The 23,142-nt window shown below is 41.9% G+C and overlaps 2 protein-coding genes across 2 annotated transcripts; one reads left to right on the top strand and one right to left on the bottom strand.

Annotated features, from left to right (window-relative positions):
• The first annotated feature begins 7,680 nt into the window (after window positions 1–7,680).
• gmeb2 (glucocorticoid modulatory element binding protein 2) lies at window positions 7,681–18,707 on the top strand. Its single transcript, XM_034086171.2, has 10 exons — window positions 7,681–7,996; window positions 8,841–9,004; window positions 9,096–9,181; window positions 9,551–9,675; window positions 9,801–9,904; window positions 10,084–10,241; window positions 13,265–13,333; window positions 13,428–13,565; window positions 13,961–14,083; window positions 17,621–18,707. The coding sequence occupies exons 2-10, from the start codon at window positions 8,856–8,858 to the stop codon at window positions 18,178–18,180; spliced, it is 1,512 nt and encodes a 503-aa protein (XP_033942062.1). The 5' UTR covers window positions 7,681–7,996; window positions 8,841–8,855; the 3' UTR covers window positions 18,181–18,707.
• A 1,548-nt stretch (window positions 18,708–20,255) lies between these two features.
• pdyn (prodynorphin) lies at window positions 20,256–22,134 on the bottom strand. Its single transcript, XM_034087927.1, has 3 exons — window positions 22,054–22,134; window positions 21,638–21,771; window positions 20,256–20,940 (listed from the first exon to the last, which is right to left on the bottom strand). Exons 2-3 carry the CDS (start codon window positions 21,755–21,757, stop codon window positions 20,398–20,400), a joined length of 663 nt encoding a protein of 220 aa, XP_033943818.1. The 5' UTR covers window positions 21,758–21,771; window positions 22,054–22,134; the 3' UTR covers window positions 20,256–20,397.
• Window positions 22,135–23,142: the final 1,008 nt, after the last annotated feature.

Genomic DNA, 23,142 nt, shown 5'->3' with positions numbered 1-23,142 from the left:
TTAACAAAAATGTATATTTAACAGGCAGAACAGGAACTCAAGTAACAACAATCAACACGGAAAAAACAGAACTTCATGACATAGACAAACAAGGAACCGACAAGAACAGGACAGAAAACCAGGACTTATATACAAACAGGGTGAAGAGGGGATGAAGTGCAAGTGGACACACAACACAGTGTAGTTCCCAGTGTACAGTATGCCATGGCACACGTGTATGACATACATCCCAGGTCTTAGAACACCAAATGTATAACTTTATCAGTTTTAAAAAATAAATAAACAAACCTGAAAACGTGATCAATTCCCAATTATGCCCAGGTACTCACAAGAACATATCCTGGATGTCTGAGAACATCCAGAGATTATATTATAAACTTAATTTTAGCCTCTTCACCTCATTGGAGTCAAGTATTACTGTCAAGCTCACCAAGAAACAGCATCGTGTATGAAAGCTGAATGAAAATGGATACATACATTTTGAAAAGCATTGTAATTAGTAATGCTGCATGTGCATTTATCTGTAGCTTTTTGTTGTTGCTTTCCTACAGTATGTGCTTATGTACCGTGGCACTAATGAACAATGTTAAACTCAGGGATATGTTTTGTAATATATCAATGTCAACACATTATGTTTTCTTTAAAACAACATTTAGTGGCTATTATTGAATTTCCCCATGAGGTCTGGACTGTTATTTGTCGAAAACACATCCCAATGGATGACTATATAAAGCCCAGTCACCGTGGCAACGTGCAGGCCACAAGCGGGGTTAGTAACTGCACAACATCAATGACAGAGATCATTGTTTAAAAGTAATTTATTTAAGGAAAATTCACTCGAATACTACAACATAAAAACTACACACATATATACACTGCACACGAGACAAATGTGCAAAGTAGTCATTTAAAAAAAGGCAATTAGTGTGAGTTCAAAGGGCAAAGAACAGCCTGCGGGGAGCCGCTGTGAAATATGTGTCCGTGACAAAATCAGACAACATTCAATGTTGCCATGAATGACAGTATATTTTGGATGACGTCCAAGATCCCCTCTACGACCAGCAAGAGGACCAGCCTGCGGTGAGCTGCTCCATGTCCTCCTGAGCATCCTCTCCTGCATCAGCTCTACTCTCTCTCTGGCTCCTCCTGAGCATCCTCTCCTGCATCAGCTCTACCCTCTCTCTCTGGCTCCTCCTGAGCATCCTCTCCTGCATCAGCTCTACCCTCTCTCTCAGGCTCCTCCTGAGCATCCTCTCCTGCATCAGCTCTACCCTCTCTCTCTGGCTCCTCCTGAGCATCCTCTCCTGCATCAGCTCTACCCTCTCTCTCTGGCTCCTCCTGAGCATCCTCTCCTGCATCAGCTCTACCCTCTCTCTCTGGCTCCTCCTGAGCATCCTCTCCTGCATCAGCTCTACCCTCTCTCTCTGGCTCCTCCTGAGCATCCTCTCCTGCATCAGCTCTACCCTCTGTCTCTGGCTCCTCCTGAGCATCCTCTCCTGCATCAGCTCTACCCTCTCTCTCTGTCTCCTCCTGAGCATCCTTTCCTGCATCAGCTCTACTCTCTCTCTCTGGCTCCTCCTGAGCAACATCTCCTGCATCAGCTCTACTCTCTCTCTCTCTGGCTCCTCCTGAGCCTCCTCTCCTGCATCAACTCTACTCTCTCTCTCTGGCTCCTCCTGAGCATCCTCTCCTGCATCAGCTCTGCTCTCTCTCTCTGGCTCCTCCTGAGCATCCTCTCCTGCATCAGCTCTACTCTCTCTCTCTGGCTCCTCCTGAGCATCCTCTCCTGCATCAACTCTACTCTCTCTCTCTGGCTCCTCCTGAGCATCCTCTCCTGCATCAGCTCTGCTCTCTCTCTCTGGCTCCTCCTGAGCATCCTCTCCTGCATCAGCTCTACTCTCTCTCTCTCTCTCTGGCTCCTCCTGAGCATCCTCTCCTGCATCAGCTCTACCCTCTCTCTCTGGCTCCTCCTGAGCATCCTCTCCTGCATCAGCTCTACTCTCTCTCTCTCTCTGTCACCTCCTGAGCATCCTCTCCTGCATCAGCTCTACCCTCTCTCTCTCTCTGGCTCCTCCTGAGCAACATCTCCTGCATCAGCTCTACTCTCTCTCTCTCTGGCTCCTCCTGAGCATCTCCTTGTCCTCCACCAAAGAGGCTCTGCATGGCAGAAGTGGTCTGGCCCTGCTGTTCCAGGCAACCTTGGACAAAAAGTTGTATGGGACTCTGGTGTCTTTCGGTCCTCAACCCATGATTGTTCCACTGGTCCAAAAACCCCCGTAGGTCATGGTTTATGCGTGGGAGATAGACATAATGCAGGGCCCACATGTGCATTGCATTGTCTATGTCTATTATGCCTTTACTCTCCAGGAAGTTGAAGAGGTCGTAATAGACATTGCTCACACCTCGCCACAGGTCACCCCAGAGCCGTTCTATTCTCTGGTTGTGGGTGCTTCTTCCACGTAGAGCACTGCCTCTGTGAGAGCCTCTGAAGATGCTCATCAATAGGCAGACAGAGTTGTTTTCGCCCCTATGGTCGGTTCTGACTCTCGAGGGCACACCATACTTGGCCATGGGATCGCCTTGGCTTTTTACCGTCACTTGGCAGTCTAAATGAGTACACAAACAGCATACGAGTGTGTATGCATGCATTGGACCATAGATGGCGCTCTTCTCATTAGTGTGTACTTATACTGCCTGGGGGGGTGTCCGTCAACCCAATATGGGATCCTAATTTTGTATTCAGGGTCTTCTAAATAGGGCCCAGATCAGGAATCTGAAATATGGGAACCCTAACCCACCCAGAAATGTTTATTCAATTAAATGTCAAACTTTATCACAAAATCCTCTCATAAGCTAAGGGTCTGACAGGCTTGTGGTGGGGGAGGGGTAGAAAATGATTTTCTTTTTTTTAAAAAGGTGCGTGGCGCTCCGAGACTTTGAGAGTGGGTTGCTTAACTTGTGTGGAACCCGCTTGCAACATTTGGGGACCCTGCGACCTTCGACAAGGTCAAAATCGAGGTCAAATTTGCATGCCGACAGTACCCTCGACGATGCAAAGGAATGTCCGACGGCTTTGAGCTTGGTCTTGTTGGATCCGGCTCGGAAAGTACATGCAGATTGATGCCTCTGGTCCAAGTTAATGTCAAAGGTTACGCCTTAAAATGTAACAAAACCTTCCCTTAAGGCCTTCTGAGATGCAACTGCTGCATGAGTTTTTAAAGGACTTTGGAAAGGGCTAAAGAGATACTTTTTCACAGAGCATTGTTTTTGCCTTAATGATGGACAAAAAAGAAGAATAGACATGAATAGGGGGACACAATCATGTTTGGACCTCATACTTGTGACGGATAGTTTAGTTAAATCGTGTGAATGGTATGTAAAAAGGGACTGTACCATAGGAAGTGATCATTACCCAGTAACATCACACTTGTGTAAATGGATGGAGAAGATGATAGTGTATAGACTATCACATGTCTTAGAACAAAGAGGGTTACTGAGTGGAACGAGTGGTGTCATAAATGTTGTATTTAATATGTTAATATATTGTTTAATGTTACACTTCACACAAGTCACGACTGTTTGCAGTTAATGTCGTTGCCGTGTGTAACGTTAGTTTATATAATGTGCAGCGCTTCAAACAGTGTGCTGCCTTAAAGGCATTTTATAATGTTATAATTTGTTTGCAGTTCATAAAGTCACCACTAGGAGTGCTAATGGTATTGTTATCTTTAAGTTTGCCGTTCTTAGCCTCACTTCCGGTTTAGCGTTAGAGAAACGCAGAGCCATATAATAGAAGAGTTACGACAACGGAAGTCCAAAAACGGTTATCGTCACGTGGTTCATGTAGACGAGGATCGTTCCCCGGAAGTTCATGGCGGGCAATGTGAATGCAATGATAACAGGAGATAGAACTATGATTTTTGGTAATTATTAGTGAATAAAGGTTTTGATTGGCAATATTTATACAACAAATCGATATATGTATGTATTTACATCAATATGTTTTAAAAAATAAAATAGAATTTGCTAATATTAAGTGATAATATTAGGATTAGTGTGAACAACTAGTTTACAGTACATAGAACTGGATAAAACTAGCATCTCTGGCCGAACCAAATTTACCGCTGTATTTTGATAACAGTGGCCAACACACATGTCTGTCTGTCAGTTTCGTTCTTCTTCGCTGGATTTGGAAGATTGGACGCTATAAATGCGTATTAGTTCCCTCTATCGTTACTGTTCGTGAAATTCCAACATGCAATCCTTTACTGTCCAATATTGGTTACCTTTAACATGACTAGTTACATGTTAGAAATTGTAATTAGTTACCTAATCTAGGTATCACAATCAAAAGTAATGTAACCCGATGATTACTCTCCGTTACTTCTGGATTACAATATCAAATGCAATGTATATACAAGAAAAAATGTATATCAATAGATGTTTTTTAACTGAAGTGTATTATGTAAGACAACAGAACCATTGTGACCTTAGAAAAGAAGAAACCAAGACATTTAGTATAAAAAATGTGTCCTCTTAAATCATTATGTAGGCCTACATAGAAGTATATTTTTTAAATGCCGTTTCAGTTTAACATTTTTTTTAAGCAAACCCGGTATTTCTGTTTCATAAATCTGCATCACTGCATTAAATACAATATTTAAAGTAAAGAATACCAAAAGTAGCCGTAATAAAAAACTAAAACAAAATGTGGGCAGTAGCCCACGTATATATCTATACTAATATACTGATCTTTGTTTTAATAGATTTGATATGGGTTGACCATAACAACTGTATTGTAACACTTTAATCGTGGTTGTAATCCAAATATTAAAAAAATGTGAAATCTGATTCAAAAATGTTTTATGTTAGTGATAAAGTCATAAAATAACTGATACATTAACAGAAGGAATTAATATCAACACATGTGCACATATACTGTATGTTTAAGAACATACATCTGTAAACCTGCATGAACAGCAATGTGATTGTCTTTGTAACACTCAAACACACTGTTCATTCAATCTTCCACTTCAAGTTCCCCAGAACCTGCCTCTTCTTATGTGTTTGATTCAACTGTTTGTTTGCTACTCACACTGATTTCTCCCTGAAGCGATTGCCTGTCAACGTACCTTTTTCTCCATTTGTCTAACGGCTTTAGTTATTTTCCATAGCATGATTCTTTTCATACACTTCTAAGAAAAATCCTGTAGTGCCATATTTTGTAATTTTGGATTTAAGAATATATCCAAATTTACGTTTAGAAATATCTAAAAGAAACGGGTTATAAATGTGACGAGATACCTTGTAGGTTTTTTACTGGGGAGCTGATGTTATATATTTGACATCCAAAATGTATCTTATGAGTAGCTCTAATTAGACCATAGACTGTATAACGTAGTAAGGCTAGAGGAACTATTGAATGAATTTAAGATGTCATGTCAACCATAAAATGCTACAAGCCTGCTGGAAGAGGGAGAGAACACTAAAGTGGAGTTTTGGCTTGACAGGAGATGCTGAGCTCAACATTATGTGACCAGGGTTGGGAGGGTTATTTCATAATGTATTCCATCACAATTATTAGTTGTATCCCACACACAAATTGTAACCTGATTACTTTCCATTACTTTTTGGATTACCTCAATATGAAATGCAATGCAAATAAGAGAACAATGTGACCTTAGAAAAGAAGAAAGCAAGATATTAAAGGTAGGGTAGGTAAGAATGGAGAAACCAGCTTGAGTGCGCTAGAATTTGAAACTACACAACCGGAAAAAATCTGCCCCTTCCTTCAGCTTCCTTACAGAGCCCCTCCTCCAACACACACGAACGCGCACATGACCAATGAGGGCACGAGATAAGTTTGTGCACGAGATGGAAGGATGACAGGCAGGTAGGTCATCCAGTTATTTTAGCCGGGCCGGCTCAGATGATTGGTCGTGCTTTTTACAGCGCCACGGCTTCCACTGATGACATTTTTTTAATGTATTTATTTTCAAAGCATTTAATTTATTCATTGCTATCGCGATGTTAAGAGCATTCCATGGAATATAACAAAAAGTGTTTCTGAACTGAGGGGGGTCTAAAGGACCCACCACAGATAGTACAGGTTCTGCAGTCACAGAAGTTGAGATATGCTGACACGCTTCAAATATAAATGTATTGGCTGTAGCCATTTTGATGGCTTTAAAATGGGTTGAAGGAATAGGTCATCATACAGTGAATATTATATGCTCTGCTCTAGTCAGGTTCATTAAAGGTGGGGTAGGTAATTTTGGAGAAACCAGCTCGAGTCCAGCCGGAAGAAATCTGCTACTTCCTTACAGAGCCCCTCCTCCAACACACAGGCTGACAGGCAGGTAGGCCATCCAGTTATTTTAGCCGGGCCGGCTAAAATGATTGGTCGTGCTTTTACGGCTTCCACAGATGACATTTTTTTATGGATTTTTTGTCAAAGCACTTAAGATATTCATTGCTATCGGGATGTTAAGAGCATTCCATGGAATATAACAAAAAGTGTATCTCGAGCCGGTTTCTCAAACTTACCCCACCTTTAAGTATTTACTTTACGAAACCATAAAAAAGGCAAGAGGAATACGTTCACTGAGGTTATATCGTGTTGCTTATAAGTTTAAGGGCTAACAGTGGCTGGGAAACAGGAATGCTGAGGAAAGCCTGACGTACCGGACACTGCAAGGTTTCATCACTCCAGACGATGGCAGTAATGAAACACTGAAAATAAAAGACCAATGCACCTGTTGGAAGAAATGGGAAAGGTGGCTGACTGTAGTGGTTTTACGAATGGAAGATGTACATAAGATCCACGGTCTTCTGATGAGGTGAATATAATGGGAATATGGGAGGAAATAACTGAATAATGATTGTTCAGAATGGAAGAAATATTCAAGTTAAAACAGAATCAGAATTCCCAAGTAAAGATGTGATGGGGAATGGAGGTCCCAAATTAGGGAGATTAATTTCCCTATTCTCAGTTATGATGAATGTATTTAAAAGCATTCAGGTTCTGTGAAAAAGAAAGAAAAATATGCATTTGAATGAAAAAAGAGCTCATCAAGGGATAATCCAAGTGTGGAGATTCTCTACAGAGAAGACATTTACAAAAGGGAAAAAATACTTTTAGCAAAGGACAATTTAATTTGGGAGATGACGAGTTAAAACTTGTTGGCAATAATTTGATGAAAGTTAAAGATTGTCAGTTTCTTTGGGTTTAATTTGATTTCAGATTTAACATGGAGGATTCACATTTTAAAGATGTCAAGAAAGTATGCAATCAGGGCAATCAAATATTAAGGGTTATCGTTGGGAGCAGATAACTAATGCATATTTATGTTTCTCTGATCTGGTCAAGGCTCTAATATGGAAGCATGGCATGTGGGTCAGCAACCAAATCAGTGCTATCTGAGTCAGAAATAAGACTGAGAATCATAATTCACATCAGCATCGATAATAGGACATTTCAGAGTTTAGTTGTAGCCTTTATTCTGAACAAAACATTAGTTTAACAGAAGAGTATGGAAAGACAAGGAAAGTACTAAACTGATTGTTTGACTTCTTGGCCGACACTGTCCTGGGAAAAACATATACATTGAGATGTCACAGTATTAACTACTCTCACTAGGTGGCGGAATTGCAACTCAGCGGATGCTGGCTGCCGTAAAACCTCAAAGAAGAAGAATGCAAGCTACCGTTAATTCTCAAGAGAAGAAGAATCCGCAACAAAAAATATATCCGTGAATTACACTAATTTAGTCCTGTAGATATTAGTTTAAATGTACTTCTCAAGAAGTCCCTACAACATATTAAAGAAGTAGGTCTGCGTTGTGTTAGGAGACCCCTGGCAGCTCAATGGAAATATGAACTACAGTGTTTAGCTAGCTTGCATCCAAAGCTAACATTAGCTAGCATCCATCCATTCTGGTGTTACAGACTGTCTCTGTTTCACCCAAAGACAACATTACTCTACTGACGACTGAAGGTAAGATGATCTATTATCCTGAATGCCTTATGCTGTCTCTTTCAGTCTTAGCTTAATAAAAGGGCATACCAAACTGCATTGAAAACTGCAAGTTAATATTTAAAGGCACCAGCATTTAAAAGATTTCAAATAGGGTATACTCTAAACAAGCCTTACGGATGAGGTGGGAAAAGTACTCAGATAATTGACTTGAGTAAAAGTAGCAATACTACAGAGTAAACATACTCTGTTACAAGTTAAAGTCCTGCATTAGAAATTGAACTTCAGTAAAAGTATAAGCATTACAAATACTTTAAGTACTCGTTATGCAAAATGGCAATTTTAAGCTAAATATATTTTTTTATAATATTATATGGTGCATTTATGTGTTCATCACTTCAATGTTGCAATTGGTAAAGGTGGGGTTTATTTTAACTATTTTATACACTAGTGGGTAGCTTGACCTATAACAATATATAATAATGTGTGTCGGTTTATATTAATAACGTATATAAATAAAGTGTTAACCTATATCTGAAAAGTAACTAAAGTAGTGAGTAAAAAGTACAAGATTTGCTGCCAGAATGTAGTGGAGTAAAAGCATATTTTCTTTTTTAGTATTCTATTGCCTCTTGTTTTTTTTACATTTACAGTGTTACAGCAAAAGTGGCATAGCAGGTAAAAAAGGCAAGCAATAACAAAGAGTCAGCCATCTTACATGGAGACAAAAAGCACACATTAGTAATATAAAAAATAAAGACGAATACTGCGATTACTTACGATAACTTTTTATTTTCTATATTATTTAAAGGGATATAATCAACATCAGTGTTTCATCTCTGCTGTCATCCTGTCTGTTGTGAAGCTCCATCTATCCTCAATGGCTTCTTCAGAGGTCAGCATGCAGGACATGAGGGAGATAGTGATCGTCACCATACCGGAGGATGTGGGTGAGGAGCTCTCGTCTGTGGGGGAGGAGGAGGAGGAGAAGGCCGTGCTGGTGAGCGCAGAGTTCAGCGCTCAGACGGGGTACTGTACACACTCTGCTCAGGAACACAGTGTGAGCTTTCATGGTCCTGTTGTTCAGTTTGATGGATGAAACACTGTGTTGTTTTTTCAGGGAGGAAATCCTCACAGAAGCATCAGTGGACGCAGAAGCCGAGGCCAACAGAACAGATTCAATGTCCAGGGAAGAGGCAGTCATAGGTAATGTGACTCGCACAAATACACTGGGTCATGTGACTCAGCATCCAGAATCAACATGGCTAATGCTTAAATCTAGAGATCTGAAGCGTACCAGTTTACCTCCATGTGGTTCAAAATGTTTTCAAGACAATTGATTAACTTTGAATATGTGTATATGCCTCAAAAACAGAAGAGTCTGTGTTGTGATTAGAAGTTATTCTAATAGGAATTGTTCCAAAGCTTGTATTTCATTCTAGAAACAGCTCTCAGGCACCTCTGTAACTGAGCAACATATCCTGCTGGGGCTATCCAAATGTGTTTCAAATACACGTAATGATATTTATAATGTTATAAAAGATGTAAGAATGGACAGTGTTCTGGTCCCTGCAGTGAAGTTATCTGAGGAGGTGGATGTGGAAGCTGATGAATTCTACAACATCACCTGTGGAGACACCAAAGCCACGCTGGTTTGGAAGAAGTTTGTCTGCCCGGGGATCAACGTGAAATGTGTCCAGGTACGCACTGTCTTCTACAAACAGCTCTGCTAAACCTAATTTCCAAACGCATTTTAGGAAATGTTGACTGAGTTTATGATTAATTGGATCATCTCATCTGGTTCTTTTCCTGCCCCTCCCATCAGTTCAATGGGCAGCTCATCAGCCCCAAGGAGTTTGTGTGTTTAGCAGGGAAATCCACTCTGAAGGACTGGAAGAGAGCCATCCGCCTCAATGGCACCATGCTCAGGTCTGTACTCATGGCATGCATTCCATAGAGGCCCAATTCTGCTTCTGTGGTTTTCCCTTTCCTGTAGTGTGCTATATACGTTTTTTTTGGAGTAAAAACAAACATTTTACAGATTGTATACATTCTTTTTCCCCCTGTTGTGTCTTGCTCTAAGCCTTTGATCTTATTTCACTCCACAGGAAGATCATGGACTCCGGTGAGCTGGACTTCTACCAACACTCCAAGGTCTGCTCCAACACGTGCCGCAGCACTAAGATAGACCTGGTGGGAGCCAAAGTGTCCGTCAGCACTGATCAGTCTGCTGACCTGGTCCCTGCCCCCCCCTTATCAGCTGACTGTAAGTTTCAAAGCGTCAGACATTGTGCTGGTTCATCTCAGAGCTGGATCCTCTACAGCAGTGGTTCCCAACCTGGGGTGCAGGGGGGCGCCAAAGATCACAGGGAGGGCGCCAGGCCTCAGATGATTTGAGGCCAAATATCATATTTAGATATTTTTTTTTTTTACATATAATTGTCTCTACATTACAATAAAATCTAAAACATAATTGATTAATTAATTTGAATACAAATTCAAGTTAGCAGCTATTAAAGGCATAAAAAGACAGAAATGTATAATTGTTTCTTTAATAGAATGTGTCTTCTGCGCTTAAAGTGTCCAAACCAGGCTTGTCTGGATAAGCGCATTTTTAAAACATAGTCATTGTCCATGCCGGTTTCAGTTGGATTATTTGTCACAGTTGCTCCGATCAGATCGGTCTCCTCCATTTTGTAGATTATTTACGACTTTTGAATCCACATAAACACATCGGCAAAATCCGGTTTACTTTGAGCATGTGTTTTAAACAGTTTAATCCCTTTGTGAATTGTTTCCACTTGCGCCGTCCTTTAATTTCTTCATACAGCGGGAATCCAAATGAATGAATCCTGAGTCCAATAGCCATCAAAGTCACTCCAATAGTGCTCCTTTATTACGCTTTCATCCTCCTTTAACACAATACTCCACATTCATCCAGTTTGTGACAGTAGTTGTAGCATTTTTGAGACTTTTAAACTTTAATTACCGCCTTTGCGCCCCCCCTTGTGTGTGTGTGTGTGTGTGTGGGGGGGGGGCGCAACTTCCAACAGGAGTCATTTGGGGGGGCTCTTGGGAAAAAAGGCTGGGAACCCCTGCTCTACAGCATGGGTCGGCAACAGGCGGCCCGCCAGCAATAACATTTGGCCCGGAAAATTATTTTGAGAATAAAAATAAAAAATTGTTTTTTTTATTTTTTACAATATCGGACCGACAGTCGCACATATAGGCTATAATGTCCGAATAGAGAATCTACCCACACCTGAAGAATGCTTATTCAAGTTATCCAAGTTGAGAGTGAATGACACACAGCACAGGCACAATCTGGCAGCGGGGTGCACTGACGATGATATTGGATCAATAAGTAGGTGGACAGCGAGTGGTGCTGAAATAGCCAACATGCGGTTTGTGGTTTGAAAAAAATAACACCAGCTCACTAAATAATTCAAACGTAATGTTTACTTACATGTGAACAGTAACAAAGTTCAGTGAAAACATTGACAACAAAATCGGAGAAGCCGCTTGATCATGGAGGGCGAGGGGTGGTGGTGCATAAGCTGCCACCCCAGTCGGCAGCTTTGTTTTGAAAGAAAGGATTTGGCTCATCGGACATTTATGAGAGAAAATCCCTAATGTCCGAGTGCAAGTGAATGCAGCACAAGACGCAAGCCTTGTAACCCCTCCCCCGGCCCTGGCGCGAGCGAGGAAATGTGATTGTCATTTGAACGGGACGGCGCAAAACGAGAAGCATTCGGTCTACAATGACAGAGAAGAGACTGTCAAGTTTGGCTGCACTCAGCATTGATTGAAAACGCACTAAAGCTTTGGATCTTAATAAGTTGGTGAGCAGTGGCGGACTGGCCATCTGTAGAATCTGGGGAATCACAAAACGGCACTGCAGCGTGGCTCCCCCCCCCCCCCCCCCCCCCAGTTGACAGTTCACTAGCGCACCCCCCCCCCCCCACAAGCATTCGAACGTGTCACATGTTTTAACAAACAATTATTTAAATAAGCCCTTGATTATGTTCCGGCCCGTTATCTGGTGGCTCAGAAAAACATTGGCCCAAGGCCACACTTACTTGCCGACCCCTGCACAACATACATGTCAAACTCAAGGCCCGGGGGCCAAGTCTGTGGTGGATTTTATTTCGGCCCGCAGGATAATTTCTAATCACTATTAGATCTGGCCCGCCGGTATATTGCACGCACACCTTCACTCAATCCTGAGGGTTTCCTCAGCTCAGAGCCTGACCCCTAACATTGATGACCTTGTACCCAAGATGAGATGCCAAGTATCTGGCTTGAAATAACTGGATGGCCTACCTGCCTGTCAGCCTTCCATCTGTGCACAAACTCATCTCGTGCCCTCATTGGTCATGTGGGCGTTCGTGTGTGTTGGAGGAGGGGCTCTGTGAGGAAGTGGCAGATTTGTTCCGGCTGTGTACTTTCAAATTCTAGCGCACTCGAGCTTGTTTTTCCAAAATGACCTACCCCACCTTTAAATGGATGTGTCCTTCTGCACTTTTTCTCTCACGTCAACAGGGCATGTTTGGTTTTTCTTTGAGGGAAATAGTTTTGTTGAAGCTGTTGTTGGCCTGTGGGAAAATGTACTCATAAGAAATGACTCTGAAAAGCTGCAGATAGAGCCATAAGAAATGAATGCAACTGATTATTTAATGTTTAATGTTGTTTTTATAGGCAATAATTTAAGCTTTGTTAGTTCCAGGTTCAATATGTGCAATAAGTTCATTTCAATACGTTTTGCAATAAACATTGAACCAGTCCGGCCCTCGACTGGTACAGATTTTTTAATTTTGGCCCACTGTGTATTTGAGTTTGACACCCCTGCTCTGCAGGATGCAACATTTATATTTACGCTTGCGTGGTGGTTTGGTTCCTCTGCTGCAGTATGTAAAGGTGTCCACAAAGAAAGGCAAAACACTGAGAAGAGAGAAGACGCTGGCTGCAGGGTTTGTCTCAAGGCAAGTGACAAACCCTGCACTCTGTTCTCATTTGAAAAAAAATGCTGGCGATGTTGGGATGCAGTCCAGGTATATCAATTATATTACAGGGGGGTGTAGATTTGAGAATACAAGGAATTTGTTTTGAGTATTTGTATGTGCACAAGAAACATGAATATAGGATGGGAAAACACTAAACAATACATATATTAATAATAACTGAAATGATAGGGGGAAAAGCTTGTAAGCCATATTCCTATGTGCGGTATCACCCAGAATGAATGGAGTTGTGTGGTTTAATGAGTGTTGTGTACTGTTTGTGTTGCAGTGAATGGAGCAGCAGTCTCTTTCCCTGAGGCGATGGAGGAGACGTCAGAGTGGGTCACCGCCATCGGAGGTGATCAAACCTGCGCACACGCTCACCTTAATGTGGAGGGAACCGGTGGAGTGTATACTTTATTGTGTGTGTGTGTGTGTGTGTGTGTCTCCAGAGGACTCTGTGACGTTCTGGCGTTCAGTGAAGGATGCTGGTCTGATGGAGGAGGTGGTGGAGGACTTCCAGAAGGAGCTGCAGGAGGTGCTGAAGGGGCTGCAGGAGAGAGTGTGTGACCCCCCGCTGCAGGTCAAAGGTCAGAAGGAGACATCCAACTACACCCACCACTGTGATGACTGTCTGGGGGAAAGCGTGTTTTGTTCCTCAATTTTAGAATACATAAAATGATAATTAATGCATTTAAACAGAAGAATATAAACATACAAATAAAATGTACAAGGAAAATAAAACAAATCTTTATATAAACGTTATAAGTTATAGCATCAAAAATAAACACTTCATATACATGCATGTGTCTTTGAACATGTTCATACATTACTCATGTCTTAAACATGACTAGAAAGTCAAAATGATTATTCTACCAGACGTGAGTCGGCTGCAAAAAGTCTTAGTCCAGCCATTTTTCAATAAAGGTTGCAGCAGAATCCCTCGTAAATGTTGAACTCTGACCATCCTGTCTTTGCTTTCCAGATGCTGTGTTGCTCAACAACATAGTGCAGAACTTTGGGATGTTGGACCTAGTGAAGAAGGTTCTGGCTAGTCATAAGAGCCAGATGGACCGCTACAGAGAGCAGTACACCCGCAGCCTGGCCGGTCAGTGCACGCTGCACTGTGTTCACACAGACCAGGGAGGGGGGGGTAATCTTCCAGTTTGTGTTACTAAGGGTTAGCTACACTTAGCTAAAGCATGGCCGCTGTGATTCCCCTCTGTAGAGTGGTAGTTCCCAAAGTGTCTCACTGTTTGCTATCTCCCATTCCTACTGCCTAAAGGACCGGCGCAGAACATCATTCATGGTCAGGTGTGCCGTTGGTCAGTGCACACATTACGTAGCTTGTGCCAAGTCTTTCACTGCCATGCCATTCATTCGTTGGGGTCCACGTGGTAATGTAATCAAATGTGCGTACGTTTTATTTTTGACCTTTCTCTTACAACTTAATTTGTGTTTTATGTTTGCACCATCATACGCCAAAGCAAGCAAACAGTAAATGGATATTTATTCTCTGTGCTGCGTTACAGTCCTCCCGAGTAGAACCAGTGTGTATTGACGGTGTGTGTTTGTGTGTGTTGACGGTGTGTGTTTGTGTGTGTTGACGGTGTGTGTATTGATGGTGTGTGTATTGACGGTGTGTGTTTGTGTGTATTGACTTTGTGTGTATTGACGGTGTGTGTGTTGACGGTGTGTGCGTTGACGGTGTGTGTTTGTGTGTATTGACGGTGTGTGTGTGTTGACGGTGTGTTTGTGTGTATTGATGGTGTGTGTATTGACGGTGTGTGTTTGTGTGTATTGACTTTGTGTGTATTGACGGTGTGTGTGTTGACGGTGTGTGCGTTGACGGTGTGTGTTTGTGTGTATTGACGGTGTGTGTGTGTTGACGGTGTGTTTGTGTGTATTGACGGTGTGTGTATTGACGGTGTGTATTGACGGTGTGTGTGTTGACGGTGTGTGCTTGTGTTTGTGTGTATTGAAGGTGTGTGTGTTGACGGTGTGTGCGTGTGTTTGTGTGTATTGACGATGTGTGTTTGTGTGTGTTGACAGTGTGTGTGTTTCAGGGTTCGTACGGTCATTGAAAAGTCATGGAAATTCAAAATGCAAATTCCAGGCCCTGGAAAAGTTATGGAAAACAATATTTTTCCCAAAGTTTTGGAAAAGTCATGGAAATGTAACTAAAGTTGCGTCAAATATAATTTACATTTTATCTAATCGCCGAAATCTGAGGTCGCGAGCTGCTATGTGCCATCATGACGCGCATGGTGTTTTTTAATATATGAGACGGCCCCTGAGCTCGAGTCTTCTTCCTGCCTGTCGGGCCGGCTGAACTCTGCTGCTCCGGGATGAGGGTCAGCTACATTATCTACGGAGCGTTCGTTAACTGTGCGGAGTCACTGTGGCACAGACTGAGCCGCTGGTGAACAACAGGCCGTTCAGGTGTTCAGAGCAGAGCGGCAGAGCGTGATGTGAACTGAAACGTTTTTCTGTCGCAATATTATTTAAGGAATCTTTGAGCTAGCTAGCTGCTAGCATACATTGTCACTATCTGCTAACGTTAGCTTTAGCCTTCGTTTTCTAATAGTTTTTTTCATAGGCTATACACAGAGGTGGTATAAGTATAGATATTGTACTAGAGTAAAAGTAGAAGTACTCAGATATTTTACTAGAGTAAAAGTAGAAGTACTCAGATCTTGTACTTGAGTAAAAGTAGAAGTACTCAGATCTTGTACTTGATTAAAAGTAGAAGTACTCAGATCTTGTACTTGATTAAAAGTAGAAGTACTCAGATCTTGTACTTGAGTAAAAGTAGAAGTACTCAGATCTTGTAGTAAAAGTAGAAGTAGGCTACTCAGATCTTGTACTTAAGTAAAAGTAGAAGTACCAGAGTGTAGGAATACTCTGTTACAGTAAAAGTCCTGCATTCAAAATGCTCCTCAAGTAAAAGTAGAACAGTATTCTCATCAAAATATAGTGAAAGTAGCGACAGTAAAAGTAGTTGTTGTGCAGATTGGTCCATTTCAGAATAATATATATGATATGTTTTATAATGATTGATCATGAAAGTGTTCTCAAAGCTGGTGAAGGTGCAGCTAGTCTGAATGGCTTTGTAGACTGCAGGGTAGCTGGTCTATTTACTCCAGGTGGAACTAAAGTCTGATTTAACACTTGATTAGATTTCACATCATTCATCCACATCTGTGAAGTAACTAAAGGGATTAAATACATGTAGTGGAGGAAAAGTACACCATGTACCTCTGAACTGTAGAGGAGAAGAAGAACAAAGTAGCAAAACATTGAAATACTTAATAAAGTATCTCAAAATTGTACCCACGTATAGTACTTGTTGAGTTTATGAACTTAGTTACTTTACACCAGTGGCCATAAAGATAGAAAGACTCAGCCTTGCACAGAGGCATGCAAATACATTTTCAAAATGCTCAACAGTGCTGCCAGAATTATAAACTGACTGCTACACAATTAAAATAAATGCTTTTATATATTTCTATTAGATGTGACTCTTTGGCGTTTCTGTTATTATTACCTGCTGCTTTAGTTGTTCTGACTGCTAAAATCCCCTGTTGTTCCTAAACCGATATTCCATGGGGTCGGGGGGGCTCGGATCCTTGTCACCTTTTTCATACCTGATGAGTTTACATCCCTGACTACAGTTGCTTCAGCGTGTAGAAGCTAGTAAGCCTACTATTTGATTTGTTTTAGATAGGCACAACATGTTTCATATGCAGACCTAATTTTCCTGTTCCATGTTAAAATAAACCATTTTCAGTGGTAATTTATTTTTGGCCATGGAAAATGAGGTAAAGGTCATTGAGAAGTCATGGAAAAGTCATTGAGGCCCATTCCCAAACCGCCCCCTACACCCTACCCCTCCGTTTGCGCGTTCACGCGGAAGGTCCGCCATATTGAGGGCTGGTCCAAAGCAACGAGTGTGGAGGGGGAGTGGGCTATCAAGCCCTCAGACAGCGAGTCTGCAGCGGTGCTGACTTGAGACCGGTCTCTACCTGACCGGAGTCACGCTGTTTACAAGTAGTTCCAGCAAACATCCACTGATAAACTGCGATGTTAACAACCTCATGATAACCTCATATGTTTTTAACTTAGGATCAAACCTGTGTTTAGTCTAGAAAAAGGTAAATGTGTGCATTTTATTATAAAGTTGTGTTTATTTACAGACCATTGCAAAAACTAAGAAGCTTATAAACATCAGGTTTAAAACTAAAAGAGCTTTGAAACACAATGAAAGATGTTTGGAGTTTTATTTGAGTTATTAATTTAAAATTTTTGTCTAAGAGAAGCTGATTTGAAACCGTTGTTACATACAGTTACGGCATTTCCTGTTTCTGCCGAGAGAGGGGAGGCCGTCCCAAAGCTTGCTGCTGTGTTTACTCCCTCCATCTGACAGGAGGGAGCCTCGTTGAGCTGCGAGTGTGGCTACAGACGCTCCGTCACGGAGGGGTAGGGTCGAGGGAGTGGTTTGGGATTGGGCCTGAAAATCATTGGTGAAAAAGTGTATGAACCCTGGTGTTTGTGTGTATTGACGGTGTGTGTTTGTGTGTGTTTGTGTGTATTGACGGTGTGTGTTTGTGTGTATTGACGGTGTGTGTTTGTGTGTGTTCCTCAGCCCTGGAGCAGCAGTGTGACGAGCACAGGAAGCGCGCCAAGGAGCTGAAGAGTAAATCCCAGCACCTGAACAACGTGCTGATGACCCTTGCCCCGGTGCCCGCCCCCCCCACGCCCAAGCGTCCCCGGCTGACCCGAGCCGTCTCCGGGCCCGCCTCCGTCAACGCCGCCCCCACCCAGATCACTCTGAACCAGATGGGGGGGCTTCTGACCATGGCAGGCGGAACCGGCGCCAACCTGGGGGGGTACACCCTCCTGACCTCCTCGCTCTCGGGGTCCGAGCTGATGGGCGACGCCTCTAACCTCACCGTGCTGTCTGCGGCGGCGGGCCAGGAGGGGGCCGGGGGGTCCCTGCTGAAGCTGATGGGGCCTCAGTTCCAGCTGGTGACGATGCAGAGCCTGTCCTCCGTCCAGCAGCAGGCCGGCACCATCAGTGTGCTGGAAACCACGGCAACCGCTGCGGACGACTCACAAGAGGAATGCAAGTTGGACGGCGACGGAGGGGGTCAGCCAGAGCAGGTTAAAGAGGAAGGGGGGGGGGAATCAGAGGAGCAGCACTGAGACAGAGACAGATGTCCCCCCCCCCCCTTGTTATTCTCATCATTCTGGATGAAAGGACGGCTGAGGACTCGTCCACATGTTCACTTTTACAGATAATTTAATTCAATTTGACCATGTAGGTATTAGAGGTATGTCTGATGTGTGTCAGCAATGATTTGACTGTAAATTTGTAACTAATATATTTGATACAGCCGTGTGTTTCTGTAGGGACGTATGTCAATGAGGCCGAAAGAAACGGTGTTGTTGAGTTTAGTAATAAATGCTCAGTCTTCAAATGGAAAACGTGTATTGTTACATAGTGTAAATATGAATGTGTTGTTTTTCACTCTTATTTTATTGTTGATCGCTTCCAGATGTCTTTATCAAAGGAAATCAGTTAAAATGTCCTAGATTTGAAATGTGTGATATCAAAACGAGTAAATGAGCTGTTTTCCACGAACATATACATGTATGTTATTTTCTATTGAGACAAATGATAGTTACCTTAAAGCAAATAGTAATAAAGACATTTTCAATGTAGATCCGTTCACCAGAGTATAGTGTGTTCGTCCTGTTGTGTTGAAGCTGCCCTGACGTCTTCTGGGGAGAATATTAAAAAAGATATAAAAGTATTATAGAAATATAATGGGTGATCATCAAGGGTGGAAAAGGTACTCAGCTACTCTGCATAAGTAAAAGTACTAAACCTACTCCATTACAAGTACAAGTCCTGAGTTAGAAATGTTACATTAGGAATAGTACATAAGTGTTATGATGTACCGAGGTATCGAAAGGAAACACCCTCATTGTGAAGAATGGCTCTTCTAAAAGTGCTGTGTTATTATAGGATATTATATTATTGTGTTTTTATTATTAGAAAAATACATGTTAATGTTTTAATTTAATTTAAGATAGTAATGACAACATTAGTAGTAAATATATACCATTCAAACAACATGTTACTCATGTATAAACTAAGTATAAGTGTCAAATAAATGTAGTGGAGTAGAATTACAAAGTTGCAAATTTAACAACTTTTACTGAGTTGGTTTCATCCTGTAGAAGCATTAGGACTTTACCTGACACTTGACACATTTGATTTATTATCGTTATTAATATTATTGTAATTATTGTTATTCTTTTCTGAATGACTTTCATCCATGGGACTTGACACTTTTCAAATGTATTTATTTGTGTGTTTCTGAGTATTATCCTGTTTGTTTTATATTTACGATTACTGAGTGATATTTAGAATCATTGGGACTTATCTTGACATTTTAAACTTTGTTATCCTTTCTTTTTTAATACGTTTTTATTGAGTGAGTCTTGTAGAAGCTGTTGGACTTCACTTGACACTTCTTCCCTTCGCCCACAAGATGGCGCCACAGCCTCACTGTCAGCACTGTGACGCGCTTCTGTTTCTCAGTGGATTCAGATCATGGATGATCAGAACTGGATACAGCGGCGTCTCGTTCTTTCCTATGAGAGCTGCTCATTGGCGCAGGAAGACAACATTACAAACTCAAGAGAAAAAAGGCACATTATCATTTTGGAAGAATTTTGAGAATTTATCCTATACAGAAAAGGCCAAACCATATGAGTTGAAATCAGTCGGATAGTAAATTATGAATCATTTTGCACTATATTTATTTGCTTTGCCAGTTTATGGCTCACTCTAAGAAAGTGATCGATCAACTTGAAAATCCAAAATTTCTATCGATTTGTATTCGTTTTATCTTCAAACTCGCATCAGGAAATAAGTGTTCGTCAGTTATGAGGATGGACGAATGGATTTGTATGGCAACAAAGTAACCCATTACGCACATTATATTGAATTAAATGTCACCAATTCTTGAATTACAGTTGCATTAAAAGTGTCAATCAGTGAATGGTGCATGCCGCATTTAACAGCGACATTTCATAGGCGTGTCATGTCGATAAATAAGAACATATAAAACCACCAAATTCCGAATGGAGTTTGGCAGGATGGGGCTTTGCGCCCAGAGGCTGAACTCGCTCAATCAGGATTCCCTTCTAACTTGTTGGTCAAACAGGAACATGGTTGTATTCATAGTTTATTAAACAAGCATCCTTTATTGAATGATAGACGATGATGGCAATAACACGGAGATGAGTTACACAGAAGGCAACCGAGTAAACATGGGCAGGCATATGATCATTCTGGATACATGGTGGCGTTTCAAGTGAACCAGCACGAGTTCTCATAGATTGCAGCATCTATAGGCTCAAGTCATCATAGGAGTACGGCTCCTCCACTGAGCGCGCAGAGATTTTGAAGTGGCGGCGCAGAAAGCCTCCGTAACGCTTGTCCCACTTCAGGTTGTTCAACTTTGGTCGGATCCTCCTCATGAAGCCCCCGTAGCGCTTCTGCACCTCCTCGGGCTCCTGGCTCTCCTGCTCCGCGGAGCTACTCCTCTTTGACTTGGGGCCGAATTTGCGTAAAAAGCCGCCGTAACGTTTATGGGGCATCTGGTGCTCCGGCGCATCTGGCCCGTCCGCATCCCTCTCCCCCAGCCTCTTCAACAAGTCCTCGTATGTCTCGGGCAGTGCTTCGGCTTCCAGGATGTAATTGTCGCGCCACGGGGAGCCCAACATCTTCTTCTTGTTCTTGTCGATCCTCTTGATGAAGCCTCCGTAGCGCTTGACCAGGTCCGCCTGCTGGCTCTCCTCCTCCTCCGCGCCTTCATGCCGCCTGAAGTCCGCCAGCGCGCGAGCCGGCTGGCAGCTCTGCAGCCCCCCCACACACTCCGCACCGCACGACTGCAGGACGCACAGAGAGACAGAGTAAACCCACAATCTGGGCACATGTCCGTGAACCCAGTGAGGCATGGTATATACCCCTCTGTGTCACATGTACACCTTTTTGGTTTGATTAATACATTTCATAGGTTTTTCCGTTAGCCCGAAACACACCTTCCTGATTCTCATGAAGGACCTTTAAAAGCCCTTAAGTGCTAATAGCTTTTCATTTGTGCATCAAAAGAAGATTACAAACTAAGATGTAATCGATAATATTTACTGACCCTGACAAATGTGGCATTTGTAATTTAAGGATTAAGGAAATGGAAAACATAATACAAAATAATAATACAAATAAAACACTTATATCCTTATTTTCCAGAGTCTGTAATGAGTAAATGTATACGTTTTGATGGCTATAATACGGGTTGCGTAAAGTTAATCAATTAGGTTATTATTTTTTTATAAGTGGTGATATCACTTAATATTATTTAACGGTCCTTCACGTTAAAATACTCAGGAAAGGTGTTGCCTGTGCTGAACTAACGATACAACCTTGGGAAGAGATACATTAAATATATGGAGACATTTGAAATGACTATCGTCTCCAAATAGTGAGAATTCGTCCCAAATGAAGTTTACGCCTTTGCTGCCAAACAGAGAATATGTGTTCAAGCTACTTTCTCTTGGATGTGAGCTCCGTGTGAAGGTGTCTCACCATGCTGCTGAAGGCGCCGGGGGTGATGATCTGCTGCACACATTTCTGACACTGGGAAGAGCAATCTGCGTGGATGGAGGGCGGCAGGCTCAGCATCAGCACCAGGACATACCACTCCATTCTTCACCAGATCCCTGACACACACACAAAGGGAAAAACACCATAACTCGTTCAGTTTTCACAGTTTTAAGTATAACAATTCATGAGATAACTTATCGTGGAAATCATTTCTTTAAAAAAACAAAACACTCTTAATTGACTCAGTTTCGATAGTAACTCCATTCGGGGAGACCCGTGTGCAATGCGTTACGGCACACAGGAGTCTTTTTCTTATCATTTTTAACACCAATCAGAGAACAAAGTTTTAAGTCTTAATTTAAAGCAAAGAGAAAATAAATGATAAATGAAGTCAGTACCTCAGGAGTTGGGCAGATACTTCCAGTCGTTGTAAGTCGCAGAGGAGCATCCACCATCAGAAGTCCACCCTCCAACTCTGCGTTTCTCCTGCGCGGCGCGTCGCCTTTTCTTTTTATCGCCGGAGACTGGCTGTGTCACAGCAGCGCTTCTATTAAGGGACCAATGGGAGGGAAATATACTGCGTGAATAGTCCTAGCGCCTCGTCGCTTCTGGAGTTCTTAACGCCCACACAGGGAAGGTTTAGGGGCAGCAGCGCAGCCCATCATCACTCCGTCTCTGGGGCGGCGATCACACCTGGGGCTGTAAATCACACCGAGGTCCATAAACAAACTTTTTCATCTTTTTCAGTCAAGTATAGTAAGTACGACATGAGACATGAACACTGATCCAAATATGCACATGATGCGTAATGAGGGATTTAGATCTGGTCAATGGTGGATAGTGAAGTACATTTTACTCAAGTACTGTAGGCCTACTCAAATACAATTTTGATATACTTTCCTTGAGTATTTTAATGCTGATTTATAATACAAAATATAAATCAACTTAAAAAATAAACATTGCATACCTTTTTAACCCATAATTATATATAATCATGGGGTAAAATATCATGCAGCCAGCGGTATTAAAGTAATTTCACATGAGCACTACCTTTACCAGCTGTAATTAAATCATTACTATATTAATAATCTTAACTCATTAATTTAATATATATGATTATTGATGGGCCATTTTCAGAAAGTCATTTTGTTACTATAATATTATTTTGATGCTTATACTTTTACGTAGCCTAAGTAAGATTTTGTATGCAGGACTTTGACTTGTAGCAGAGTATTTAAAACATGTTCTAGGTACTTTTACTTGAGTAAAAGAACAGAGTAGGCCTACTGGATATGGCTTTGATATCTGCAGTAACATTGTTTTTGTATGCCCACTTGAGTGTAGTGGAACCAGATGTAAACAGCCAGATAGACCTCAAACGGAGCTTGAGCACAGGGCTGCCCTTTTTCCCTCCTGTTTTTCAAATGTACTTTTTTTTTTACAAATCAATATTCCCTGTACCATTACCCTCCCTTTCTCTCTTTGTG

This window comes from Pseudochaenichthys georgianus, chromosome 7, assembly GCF_902827115.2.
Source record: "Pseudochaenichthys georgianus chromosome 7, fPseGeo1.2, whole genome shotgun sequence".
NCBI classification, from domain to species: Eukaryota; Metazoa; Chordata; class Actinopteri; order Perciformes; family Channichthyidae; genus Pseudochaenichthys; species Pseudochaenichthys georgianus.
The sequence above is the reverse complement of the archived record's forward strand: the minus strand, read 5'-3'. Positions and strand labels throughout refer to the sequence as shown.